We start from the raw sequence: 13,348 nt of genomic DNA, 5'->3' as shown, positions 1-13,348 counted from the left end.
GTTGGAAGCCGCCCAGAGTGGCTAGAGTAACCCAGTCAGATGGGCAGCATATAAACAAACAAGCAAACAAATTAAATTAAATGCAGCGTAGGAGGGAGGCATGAGAGTCACAAAATGCAGGCATGCAGGAATCATACGTGGATGCATTCTAGCAAAGGTGAAATGCAATAAATATGGAAACATGATTAAAATAAAAAATATACACCCCAAGTCTCTGGCTGTTACATCATTGTGATGGGTCAAGTGTCTCAGGCAGCATTCTTTGCGGCTTACACGGCTCAGACTCTTTGCCCTCAAATCCTTTAACCTGGCAACCCCATTTTCCTCCAGAAGCAGAAGGTCCAGTCACCTGGCTCTGCGTTGGTGGCACAGAGCTCCCAGCTTTGATCTTCGTAACCTGAAAGGATGGCAATTTGAAGACCTTCCGGATGGTGTTTTTGATCAGCTGAGCCCGGAGCAGGGGGCCCATGCATGGTCTCAAGGCACTGAGAAGAGAAAGAAGGGGAGAGGAAAGGATCAGCACCCAGCAGTCCATAAACCTGGTGAAGAAATATGTACTGTGCCTGGCCGTACTTACGTCAGGCGAGTGATGTTTTCCATTGCCTGGTGCAGGATGGTGAGTGATGCCACTGGCTCCTCTTTGATAACCTCCTGTGGTGGGGAAGCACACAGCATGTCAGGGACCTGGAGGCGCCATCCCTGCCGCCACCACCACACCAAGCCCTGAGGTGTGCTCTCTATCCAGCCCACTTGACAACTTCTTTGCAATTGGCAAGTGGGTCCTCCTAGAGGAGAAGAGTGGGCTTCCTGGATCTGGGAATAAGACCCCTTTTTCTCCTGGGCAGAGCTCTACCCCATAAGAAGAGCAGAAGACCAGCCTTCGGGACCAGGCCAAGGGCCCATCTAGTCCAGGGAGCAGACCATGAGCCCAAGAGCCCTCTCCCCGCCTGCGGCTTCCAGCAACTATATGCAGAAACATGGCTTCCTTCCTCTGTGGAGGTCGAACATAGCAATCATGGCTGGGAGCCCTCGACAGCCCTCTCCTCCGGGGAGAACCTAGCCTCTTTTCCTTAGGCGCTGCTGAGGTTGCCACAATGGAGGGCTGCCTTTCAAGAGGGTTTGGAAACTTCAGCTGGAGCAGAAGGTGACCACCCAGAAATGGTTTGGGGCCAGATGGTCAGAACATGCAACCCAGAGCTAGACCTACACAGCTATTTCTAAGAAAAAATGCTCTGAAAAGAAACCCCAGGAGATTCCCCCTCTTTTTTTCTTTTTCTTTCTACTCACTATGATGCAGAAGGTGAGCTCCTCTTTGTGGGGGAAGGTGACATGTCCCACAGTCGATTGCACAAGCGCCTGGGTTATTAGAGTTGCTGCCTTCATAAAGCTCTTCTTCAAATCCTCGTTCTGAAAGGAGAAGGGATTTTATAAAATTGAGTTTGAATCAAAATCACAAGGAAACATAAAGCCACACTGACCCTAACCCTAATTCTAATCCTTACCCTAACCCTAACCCAGAAATGGTCTTGTTAGATAGTTAAATTCATGTTGAATTGCTGTTTTAGGGTTTCTTTTAAAAAAGTCTGGAAAGAATTAATCCATTTTGCATTACTTTCTATGGGAAAGCGTGCCTTGGTTTGGAACACTTTGGTTTCAGAATGGATCAAGTTTGAGAACCAAGGTACCACTGTAATGCCCCATCTGGTCCTAAGGGTGGAGCCAGTATACACCCCAGTCTACCAGCCTTCGGTGGATGAAGCCAAAGACCCTGCCCTAGGGCACAGTCTGAAGGCAATGTGGTGCAAGGTCTGCTCAGTGCCTGGATGGTGACCACGGGGGAAATGGTTGCACACCTCCTGGAGTAATATGACAGGAGAAAGGCAGGATGTACCGTATTTTTTCATGTATAAGACACCCCCTATTAGGGGGGACTCCCAATTAAGAAAATGGGGGGGGGATTGCCCAGAGTTGCTGAGCTTTTGGAAGGGAGGATTACCCACAGTTGTTCAGCTATTTGGGTGGAGGGGATTCCAAAAATTGCTCACCCGCTGGACCTATGCTGCCACTTACACACGTCACAAAACCCACCTATTGTCTGTCCCTCGCCGGCAGAAACTGCCAATCGCCTTCCCAATTTCCGCAGCGACAGCCAGTCAATACCACCCCTTGCCGCAGCCACCAATAACACGCACAATAGCCACTGACTATCTCCGGCTTGCAGCGGCAACCAAACCCATGTCCCCCCTATGCACTATCTGTGTATAAGATGACCCTCATTTTTAAACATCATTTTTTAATAATAATAAAAAACACCTTGTCTTATACACGGAAAAGTATGGTATAGCTGAGAGAACAAACAACAGGAGTCCGTGTGATAATCAGAGCCATACCTTCCTGCTGTTCTGGAATTGGAAGAGGAGCTCCTGTGTTATTAGGTCTATGAAAAGGGGGAGCTCATCCTGCCGTGCCCCAAATGCCATTTGCCCGCAGCAAAGGATGGCGGTGATACTGGCATTGGTCTCGCTAGTATTCTGGAGGGAAAGAATGGGGAAAGTGAGTTTGGGAACCTTAAGTGCAATTGGAGACAAATCACCATTTAGTTGGGACCTTTTAGCAGCTGGGAAAATATTAGTAGTCAGTAAGTTGTTGTGCGAAAGGTGGAGGGCACAAGGAGAAGGGGACGGCAGAGGACGAGATGGCTGGACAGTGTTCTCGAAGCTACCAGCATGAGGGAGGCAGTGGAAGACAGGAGTGCCTGGCGTGCTCTGGTCCAGGGGGTCACGAAGAGTCGGACACGACTAAACGACTAAGCAACAACAACAAGTTGTTGTGCAGACTTACAAATTTTGTATTTTTTTTTCCTCCAGGAAACTCAAACTGCTGGCAAGCCAGGGCTCCCCCATCCTATATATGTGCATCGGGTTCTTCCTGCCTAAATGTAGAGCCTGACATTTGACCCTACTGAATTTCATTTTGTTAGTTTGGGCCCAGTTCTCCAATCTGTTAAGGTTATCTTGAATCCCGATTCTGTCTTCTGTGGCATTGGCTACCCTTCCCAGTTTGGTGTCATCTGCAAATTTGATGAGCATCCCCTCAATTCCTTCATCCAAGTCATTTATTTTAAAAAAAAACGTGGAACAACAACGGGCCCAGGACAGAACCCTGTGACACCCCACTGGTCAATTTTTCCCAGGATGACGAGGAACCATGAAGGTGTTCTCTTTGGGTTTGGTCAGTCAACCAGGGAGAAAGTACAGGACAGTGTAGGGTAGACTGACCACTGGTGCTCTTTTCCATGGGAGCTGCTTTTTTAAAATTAAAATGAACTGGGTGGATCTGCTCATCTTCTCCATAGTGAGGGTTGGGAAATTTCCTTGGTCATTTCCCAACTCACAGCAAAAATCCAGGGGTACCACACTCCTGGGTTTCATTTCTCTTGGATGGCAGAGCACAAGAGAGTTCAGAGGGCATCAACATAGGTTGGCCTCTAGCTCCCATCAGCCTCAGCCAGCATGGCCAGTGGTCAGGAGGGATGGGAGTTGCAGTCTGTAGCATCTGAAGGGCACCATTTTGGTTACCTCTGTGATAAACTATGGTTTATTATTGTGTGAATGAGCCTTGGACTCATCGGCTCCTGCTCCCTTCTCCTCTAGCACAGTTGCAAAAAGGAGACCGGAAGCTTGAGGGAAGTTAACTGAAAGTGGAAGGAAAAGGTTCTGATCCCCTTCCAGCTGGGTTGGAGAATTGGAGAGTCGGGGGCACATGACCCCAAGGCCCCCTCAGGTTATGGAACTGTTAGATCCGCACGCAGTTACTATGCCTTTGTAATAATTTGCTTAATTGACAAATATATGGAGGTGAACACAGAGAGTGACACTCAACTATGCTTTGCTTCAAGTAGACCTGTTGAAATGAATGGGCCTAACTTAGTCATCTTCATTAAATTCAATGGGTCTACTCTAGAACATAGTTGAATGGGGCCAGCAGGCACTCCCGTAAGCAGAAGAACCCTTGCACGAGAGCAAATTTGGCAGCTGCCCTGCCCCGGGATGCAGCTGAAACCTCTCCCCTCTTTCTCTCTGCCTCTCCCAGCCTGCCGACTGCCTTCTCTCTTGGTTTCTGCTCCCTCCCCTCAGTTGGAGTGGTGTCCCCTCTTCCAAACTCTAAGAGGTTCTTCATTCAAAGCTTTCTGACAGCACAACACTCTCCCTTGGGAGGTTGTGGACTCTCCGTTGGAGGTTGGATGGCCATCTCTCAGGGATGCTTGAGCTGAGATTCCTGCATTGGAGGGGTTTGGACTAGATGACCCTTGGGGTCCCCCATTAGCTTCCACTATTGAGGAAATGCCAACCAACCATCTGACAACCAACCTAAAAACATGGGCCAGTGTACTTTTGTATTGCATGTACTCTGGGGATGACCAATGGTTTCTAACGATTCCGTTTGACTGACTGACTGAGCCAAGGGATCAGATCAGATCTAGGATCTGGAGCCACAGAGACAGGACTGCTGGAGCCCACTTCAGAAGGATGACTGAGACATACCCACAGAGGAAGTTGTCTGGCTTCCATACTGAGAGGATGAGCAGATCTAATTGCCTTTTTGGAATGGTAAGGATCCCATCCCTTGAAAAAGAGCATATTTGGAAATGGGGCAGGATTTGTTCTTCTCCAACACAGCTCTGTTTTCCTAGATCAGAGGAACCCAGAGGCTGCTTCACATGCTTTGGTGTGGATGTAAATAGCTGCTAAGGATCCAATTTGCCAGGACCTTCGTCTAACCATTGGCCATGCTGTCAGGGGCTGATGGGAGTTCCAATTCAAAACAGACGGATGGGGAAGGGGCACCAGGCTGGGGATGGCTGACCTACACTCTTGCTATGCTCCTTCCTCACTTACCTCAGACGTCTCAGTCTTCCTTGCAATGGCCGCGCGGCCAAAATCCCGCACTGCCCTCAGCACCTGGGAAATATGGGTGCTTGAAGCCACACCAATAGCCTCAGAAATTCCCTAGAGAGAATGAGGCACGTCAAACATGTCGTTTTCTTGATTGCAATTAGTGATAATAATAATAAATTTTATTTATATCCCACCCTCCCCAGCCAAAGCCGGGCTCAGGGCGGCTAACAACAATAAAATAGTACAACATTCTAAAAACATTTCATTATAAAAATTAATTAAAATCAATTAAAATGAAATTGATGGCAACCATTAAGCTAAGCTGATCATGAGGGATGGAGGATCAATGTGATTCTGTAAGCAGATTGCTGCAAAATGTGGGGAACCAAATTTGAGAGTGGGGAAATGAGACACTTAGAGAACCAATTTGAACAGATTCTTTCATCCTGGATAATAATAGGGGTGGTTTGAAGAACGATATTTCTGTGGATTCTGATGTGAACTGACCAGACCACACCTCCCAGACTCATGTGCAGCTTGCAATGCAAGGATGCCTTGCATTCTGACATTTTCGAATCTTGTGATACAGTTCTTGGCTTCATTAAACACCCAACTACATTAAAATGCATCATTTATACACTGGAAGTATTTGTAATCCACCCCTCACCCAAAGGCGCCAGAGCAGGAATATGCACCATCTAAACCAGGGTGCTCCAATTTCTCATACCAAGTGGGCCACAAGAGTAGTTCAGCACAGAACCTGTGGGGTGCACACTGACTTGTCATGTGGGAGAGGGGAGCAAGGCCAACATTTGACACACACGCCCCGGCCTGCATGCTGCCTTCCCAAAGGTAGGCAGGTGAGGCGCTGGGTTTTGGGAAGGAGGCATGAGGTTCTGGTGGGACCTAGCGCCTTCCCACCTTCTTGCCAAAGGTGGGAAAGAGCTAACTGAGGACTCTAGGACCCTGACAGATCACACCTGCCTCCTTCCCCAAGCCCAGCACCTCCTTACCCAGCTTTGGGAAGGCGGTGCAAGGCCTACAGGTGTGTAGGGGTGCCTCCAAGGTTGCTGAGGGCTGCCAAGAAAGGCATTGAGGGCCACTTGTTGGCTGCTCTGATCGAACCCAAAACTAAACAAATCTGCCCCAGATATGTTGAATGCTGAAAAACTGTTCCTCCTTTGAGGGGGTGACCGGGTGGGCACGAGCAGAGACCAATCCGGAAATCAGGACAGAGGGCTGGTGGGGTCTGTGGGGTAATGTCAGGGACTGGCTGGATGAGTAAGAGTGGGGGACCCTGGATTGTGGTGGTGGGACACTGGGGAGCAGCCTGGGGAGGCGCTTGAAGCAGGAGGGTTCAGAAGGAGGAGGCTCTTCCAGGACACTGCTGGAGGTGGAGAGTCTCCGTGTGAGCGCAGTCCCAGTCCCACACATTCACTCACCTCTCTGTCTGCTTCCTCTTCGAGAGCCAACCTCAGGAGTAAGTGCAGGTACTGGTGGACTGTCTCTGCGCTCCTGGATTCCCGCAGCTTGAGTCCATAATATCTATAGAGGGCATTCTAAGGGTCGGGGAAGGTTTGGGTGAGTCACAGGGAGGAGACCCCACCAGCTACATCAACTGCTTTTGGAAAACCAAAGAATTTCAATTTTAGCGTCTGAAAATGTCGGGTAATACTAAATAATAATAATAGATTGCAAGTACTAGGCAATTGTTTTAATGATTTGTATGCAATTTTACACATCTTCTGAATTCCCAAGTCATGTTACAACTCTTTAAAGGTAAAGGTAAAGGGACCCCTGACAATTAAGTCCAGTCGCAAATGACTCTGGGCTTAAAGCTCATCTCGCTTTTGTAGCAGGAACCCCCCACCCCAATCATTCTGTTTGCACAAACTTCACACACACTCACACTCACACACTACATACGCCATATTTCTGTTATAAATTCATAGAAAATCAACCATACATCGGATTTGCACTGTTCCATTTTTTTTACTCCATGTGACAAGGACTATCAAAGGGGGGTGGCTTGGTTTCTGGTCAGCCATAATCCCTTCACCATCCCAGCACATCCACAGGAGCCCTGCCCAGTTGCTATGTCAACCCTGATAATCCCAGACAGAAGAGAATCAAAATCACAAAGAACAGTGGATTCACCACAGACTGAAACAAAGGACAATGATCAGATCTTCCCTCTGGGGGCAGGAAACTGCAAACTCCCCATTGTCACCTGGAAAGTACTCATGGGGAGGGGGAAAGGAGGAACCAGCCGGGTGACAGGACACTCAGGTTACCACCACAACTCCTCCCTCAGCCCCTCCTTTCTGTAATGTATGCATGATGTCAACCCCTTCTGTAATGTATGCATGATGTCAACCCCTCCTTTCTGTAATGTATGCATGATGTTTCTGGGGGTGGGCTTGAGCTAGAGGAGGGGAATTTCAAAAGTTTTTATAAGGTCTTGCAGCCCATTGTTCTGGGTCTTTCCTCTCTCTTGCAAGTGAAGGGAATACCCTGTTGCAACAGTTCAATAAAGGCCAAGCCTACAGGCTGCTGTTTTGCTCCAAGTTATCCTGGTTGGTGTCTTTGTTTTGTCCAAGGGAGCCCGCGGATTTTTCCGTTAACACTTTAAGGCCGAGGGAGCCGGCATTTGTCCGCTTCTGCAGACAGTTTTTCCAGGTCATGTGGCCAGCATGACTAAGTCGCTTCTGGTGAAACCAGAGCAGCACACGGAAATGCCGTTTACCTTCCAGCCGGAGCAGTACTGGCTTCGGCTGGGGAGGGATTGCATATAAATATATTATTATTATTATTATTATTATTATTATTTATTTATTTATTTATTTATTTATTTATTTACTTGCACTATGTGCTTTTGAACTGCTAGGTGGGCAGGAGCTTGGACCGAACAACGGGAGCTCACCCCATCGCAGGGATTCGAACCGCCAACCTTCCGATCGGCAAGCCCAAGCAGCACAGTGGTTTAACCCACAGCGCCATCCGCGTCCCTATTACAACTCTTTAGTATTCCTCATTTGGGGAATTTGAAAGTTGACAAGTTCAGCATGTCCTAATTGCTCTTCCTCCACTGTTGGAGGCAGGAATGCTTCTGAATAAAGAAAAAAACATGCAACATTTCCTGGGGTCCAAGTCACCCCACCAAATCAAGTTCATGGATTGGTTCTTCTTCCGGTCTACAGATCCTGCACTGATCGTCTTCTCTGCTTCCCCAAGTTTGCCTGGTCCTCTTTTCAAGCCCCCCCAGACTGGCGGTTACCACTCCTTCTCACCAGCGGAAAGTCGTCTCCTGCATGTGCAAATAGGACCTTCCTCCAAGCTGGGCTCCCAATAGTTCAGGCCTAGGCAAACACAGCCCTCCAGCTGTTTGGGGACTCCAATGCCCATCACCCCTGACCTGCTGGTCCTGTTAGCTAGGGATGATGGGAGCTGTAGTCCCAAAGCAGCTGGAGGGCCAAGTTTGCCTTTGTCTGTGATAGTTAATGGCAGTTCCCCTCAACCTGAACCCTTCTACATGCTCCCACCAGCCCCAGGCAGCATATGGTCCAGAACATTTAGAGGGCACCAGGTTGGGAAATCCTGGTTCACGCTGCGCAACATCAGACCAGGGTGGATAAAAATCAATGACCCATTATTTTTTTTAATGGATTTCTTTGATTTAAATCACATTTTTTTAAAAAAATAAATTGGATTTCTAAAATAAAATGCTTTTAGAGGAAAAATCTTTCGGAATATATTTTTCTATTTAAGTTGCATTATAGTCCAGAGGCTATTCACTGGGAAGTAAGGATTTATTTTAAGTTTTTCATATATGCTAAAATTTAGTCTAAGAATATTTTTAAAAAATGTTTAACTACATCATGGATATATAAGCTATAATGTTATTGTTTTAGTTAAATAAATTGTTTAAATTCTTATTAAGGAAATGATTATTTTTCTCCTTCCAATAAGGTACAGCAGAAAAGTTGTCCAAATATACAATGGTACCTCAGGTTAAGAACTTAATTCGTCCCGGAGATCTGCTCTTAACCTGAAACTGTTCTTAACCTGAAGCACCACTGTTAGAGGTATCGGTTGGTTGCTTGAGAGCAATCAGGCAAGATGGCTCAAGAGTCTGTTTTCAAGCTTTCTTCTTAGTGATCAAAACTTTTAGAATGCAGAGCGCCTCTATTCCGTGTCTTGCTCATTCACGGGCAGAATCTGAGAGTGGGCGGCCCTTCAACCTTCCCCAGCAATTTCTTGGCGCCCAGTCTGCGCCTCCCCTCTCTGCGCGGAAGCCTACTGCACAAGGAAGGCTTGGGTAATGGGGGACCCCCCTCCTCCCCGCTTTGCTCAGGCAAGGTGTCCAGGCACCGCCTTGCCTCCTCCGACCCCTGCATCTCCTCTCCTTCCTCCGCTGAGGAACTGCTGCTTCCCACCATCTTTGGGGGCTCTCTGTAATCCACCCGGCTTTTCCCCTCTCGCCCCTGAGCCGATGGCAGTTCTTAACCCGAGGTACTATTTCTGGGTTAGCGGAGTCGGTAACCTGAAGCGTCTGTACACAGTTAACTTATTATACCCCACAATAATTTCATAATTATCTGTCTATGCATTTCTAACAGTATAACCAAATCAGTAGTAAAAACTACTCTGGAAATTTATTATTCCCAAAATGAAACCTTCATCTGGTTGTAAATATTAAGATTATACAAGCAAGAATGTAAAAATATGTTTTAAATTGATTTGATTTCAATCAAATCCACCCTGCATCACACACACCTGGGGAGATGTCTGGAGGTGTTGGAGGATGGTGTCCAAAATCTCCTTTTCATCCATCCTCTCCATAGCTTCTGGGATTGTTCTTCCTCCCCCCAGCATTTTCTTACCCATCCACAGGAACTTGAAGTTTTCATCAGAGAGTTCTTCAGAAAGAAAGAGAGAGAGGGGTGAGTAAATGAGGCGGATGAGAGGGAAAGGTACCGTATTTTTCCATGTATAACACGCCCCCATAGATAAGATGCTCCATATTTTTGGGCACTCAAAATTTGGAAATGGGGGCAGATTGCCAAGACTTGTTAAACTTTTTTGGGGAGGGGTTGCCCAGAGTGGTTGAGTTTTATTTGGGGGGAGGGAGCCATTAATCAAATTGCACAGTTGCAGGCATCAACCACCAAGTCACCTATCGTCTGCCAGTCGACAACAGCCCTTTCCACAGCAAAGAAATCACGGCTGGGAATCTGCTCCTGGCAGCTACAACCAAGCGCCCGTCCCCCCTCAGCACTCCCCCTGTAGAAGAGGAGCCCCAATTTGACACTTGATTTGGGGGGTAAAAAACCTCGTCTTATACGCGAGAAAAGACGGCAAGTTCTTTCTCAGGGGGCTTCTCGCCTGTTGCAATGAGCGGGTGCATGCCATATCTGAACAGGGATCATAGAACTGTAGCGTCTGAAGGGACCTGCGGGGTCACCTAGTCCAACCCCCAGCAATGCAGAACAGGGGCAGCCACCCGGAAGTCCCTGCTCCATGTTACACGCCTCATAACAAGGAGGGGTGGGGTGGGGGGGACTTGCACCCAGACATCAAGGAAACCAAGAGAGACCCCAGCCTTGTATCATAATAATAATAATTTATTATTATTATTATTTATACCCCGCCCATCTGGCTGAATTTCCCCAGCCACTCTGGGCGGCTCCCAATCAAGTATTAAAAACAATACAGCGTTAAATGTTAAAAACTTCCCTAAACAGGGCTGCCTTCAGATGTCTTTTAAAGATAGGATAGCTACTTATTTCCTGCACATCTGAAGGGAGGGTATTCCACAGGGTGGGCACCACTACCGAGAAGGCCCTCTGTCTGGTTCCCTGTAACCTTACTTCTCGCAATGAGGGAACCGCCAGAAGGCCCTCGGAGCTGGACCTCAGTGTCTGGGCTGAACGATGGGAGTGGAGACGCTCCTTCAGGTATACAGGACCGAGGCTGTTTGGGGCTTTAACACTTTGAATCATGCTCGGAAACATACTGGGAGCCAATGCAGATCTCTCAGAACCAGTGTTATGTGGTCCCGGCGGCCGCTCCCAGTCACCAGCCTAGCTGCCACATTCTGGATTAATTGCAGTTTCTGGGTCACCGTCAAACGTAGCCCCACGTAGAGCACGTTGCAGTAGTCCAAGCGGGAGATGACTAGAGCATGCACCACTCTGGTGAGACAGTCCGCAGGCAGGTAGGGTCTCAGCCTGCGTACCAGGTGGAGCTGGTAGACAGCTGCCCAGGATACAGAATTAACCTGCACCTCCATGGACAGCTGTGAGTCCAAAGTGACTCCCAGGCTGTGCACCTGGACCTTCAGGGGCACAGCTACCCCGTTCAGGACCAGGGAATCCCCTACACCCACCCGCTCCCTGTCCCCAAAAAACAGTACTTCTGTCTTGTCAGGATTCAACCTCAATCTGTTAGCCGCCATCCATCCTCCAACCGCCTCCAGGCACTCACACAGGACCTTCACCGCCTTCACTGGTTCTGATTTAAAGGAGAGGTAGAGCTGGGTGTCATCTGCATACTGATGAACACCCAGCCCAAACCCCCTGATGATCTCTCCCAGCGGCTTCATATAGATATTAAAAAGCATGGGGGAGAGGACAGAACCCTGAGGCACCCCATAAGTGAGAGCCCAGGGGTCTGAACACTCATCCCCCCCCCACTTTCTGAACACGGCCCAGGAGGAAGGAGCAGAACCACTGTATGACAGTGCCCCCAGCTCCCAGCCCCTCTAGACGGTGCAGAAGGATGTTATGGTCGATGGTGTCAAAGGCCGCTGAGAGATCCAGCAGAACTAGGAAACAGCTCTCACCTTTGTCCCTAGCCCGCCGGAGATCATCAACCAGCGCAACCAAGGCAGTTTCAGTCCCATGGTGAGGCCTGAATCCCGATTGGAAGGGATCCAAATGGTCTGCATCCTCCAGGCATGCTTGGAGTTGTCTGGCAACCACCCGCTCAATCACCTTGCCCAAGAATGGCAGATTTGAGACTGGGCGATAGTTGGCCAAATTGGCCGGGTCTAAAGATTTTTTTTTTAAGAAGCGGTTTAATGACCGCCTCTTTCAGTGGGTCTGGGAAGGCTCCCTCACAGAGAGAAGCATTCACCACCCCATGAAGCCCATCGCCCAGCCCTTCCCAGCTCGCTTTTATTAGCCAGGATGGGCAAGGATCCAGGAGACAGGTGGTTGGTTTCACTCATCCAAGCAGCCTGTCCACATCCTCGGAGGTAACAGATTGGAATTGATCCCATGTAACAGGACTAGACAGAACTCTAGCACTCTCCCGCCCTGGCCCTGCTCCCACGGTGGAGTCTACCTCCTTCTGAATCTGAGCGATATTATCTGCAAAAAACTTTGCAAAAGCATTGCAGGAGATCTTGGGGTCCCTACCAGGCCCCGGTGGTACAGGTGGTTCCGATAGATTGCGAACCACCTGAAAAAGTCTCCTGCTGCTGTTTTGTGCAGATGCAATGGAGGCAGCGAAGAAGGCCCTCTTTGCTGTCGCCATTGCCACTTGGTAGGCTCGACGTTGAGCTCTAGCCCGTGTCCAGTCTGATTCAGAGTGAGTTTTCCGCCACCGGCGCTCTAGCCGTCTCAACGATTGTTTCATCACCCTCAGCTCCGGGAAAAACCACAGGGCTGTCCGGGCTCCATGCAATCGGAGAGGGCGCTTCGGAGCCAGACAGTCAATAGCCCTGGTTAACTCCGCATTCCAAGGGGCCACCAGGGAATCAGCCGAGAGGCCATCAACTTGGGATAAAACATCCCCTACCACTCTCTGGAAACCAGTTGGATGCATTAAGTAGCGGGGTCGGACCATCCGAATCGGTCCCACCTCCCTGCAGAGGGGAAGGGTCGCGGAGAAGTCCAGTTGTGCCAGGAAGTGATCTGACCATGGCACTTCTTTTGTTAGTGTCAGATCACCAACATCCGTAGAGGTAAACACCAAGTCTAAGGCCAAGGGGAACCCAAAAGGGATCTGGTTCTGCCTACTCACCTGGGAACGCTGGCCCAGAGTCCGCAAGGCTCTTCTTTTTTGAGGGCCGCTGCTGGCTTGGGTCTTGCTTGCTGGGCAGGGACAAGGGCCGCTGCTGTCTTGAGTCTTCCCTGCTTGGGTCTTGCCTGCTGTCTTGCCTGCTTGCCTGCTGAAAAGTGCTGGTCTGGGGCTGCCCCAGCCCTGGCAAGACTAGGGGTCTGGCCTCTGCCGCCCTGGCCTCTGCCGCTGATGGTGTAGGCTTCGCCAATGGCGGCAGTAGGGCATCGGCCTCTTCCTCAAGTGAGGGGTAGATCTTGTTTTTGGGTGCAACTTGATTTTTCCTCCTGCCCTCTGCCGCTGATGTTGAAGGCTTCGCCAATGGCGGCAGTAGGGCATCGGCCTCTTCCTCAAGTGAGGGGTAGATCTTGTTTTTGGGTGCAACT

General features: G+C 49.2%; 1 protein-coding gene across 1 annotated transcript in view; it reads right to left on the bottom strand.

Moving 5' to 3' along the window:
- LOC309535444 (maestro heat-like repeat family member 5) overlaps positions 1–13,001 on the bottom strand; it is a 68,100-nt gene extending 55,099 nt beyond the window's left edge. The window contains exons 1-8 of the mRNA XM_082228514.1: positions 12,927–13,001; positions 9,675–9,817; positions 6,341–6,457; positions 4,899–5,009; positions 2,391–2,531; positions 1,288–1,407; positions 578–651; positions 350–485 (exon numbers count right to left, since the gene is read on the bottom strand). Coding sequence (XP_082084640.1) covers positions 350–485; positions 578–651; positions 1,288–1,407; positions 2,391–2,531; positions 4,899–5,009; positions 6,341–6,457; positions 9,675–9,785 — 810 coding nt within the window. The 5' untranslated portion in view covers positions 9,786–9,817; positions 12,927–13,001. The remainder of the gene's footprint in view (positions 1–349; positions 486–577; positions 652–1,287; positions 1,408–2,390; positions 2,532–4,898; positions 5,010–6,340; positions 6,458–9,674; positions 9,818–12,926) is intronic.
- Between the last annotated feature and the right edge of the window lie 347 nt (positions 13,002–13,348).

Source organism: Podarcis vaucheri, assembly GCF_965113315.1.
Source record: "Podarcis vaucheri genome assembly, chromosome: 6".
NCBI classification, from domain to species: Eukaryota; Metazoa; Chordata; class Lepidosauria; order Squamata; family Lacertidae; genus Podarcis; species Podarcis vaucheri.
This window is presented reverse-complemented; position numbering and strand designations above follow the sequence as displayed.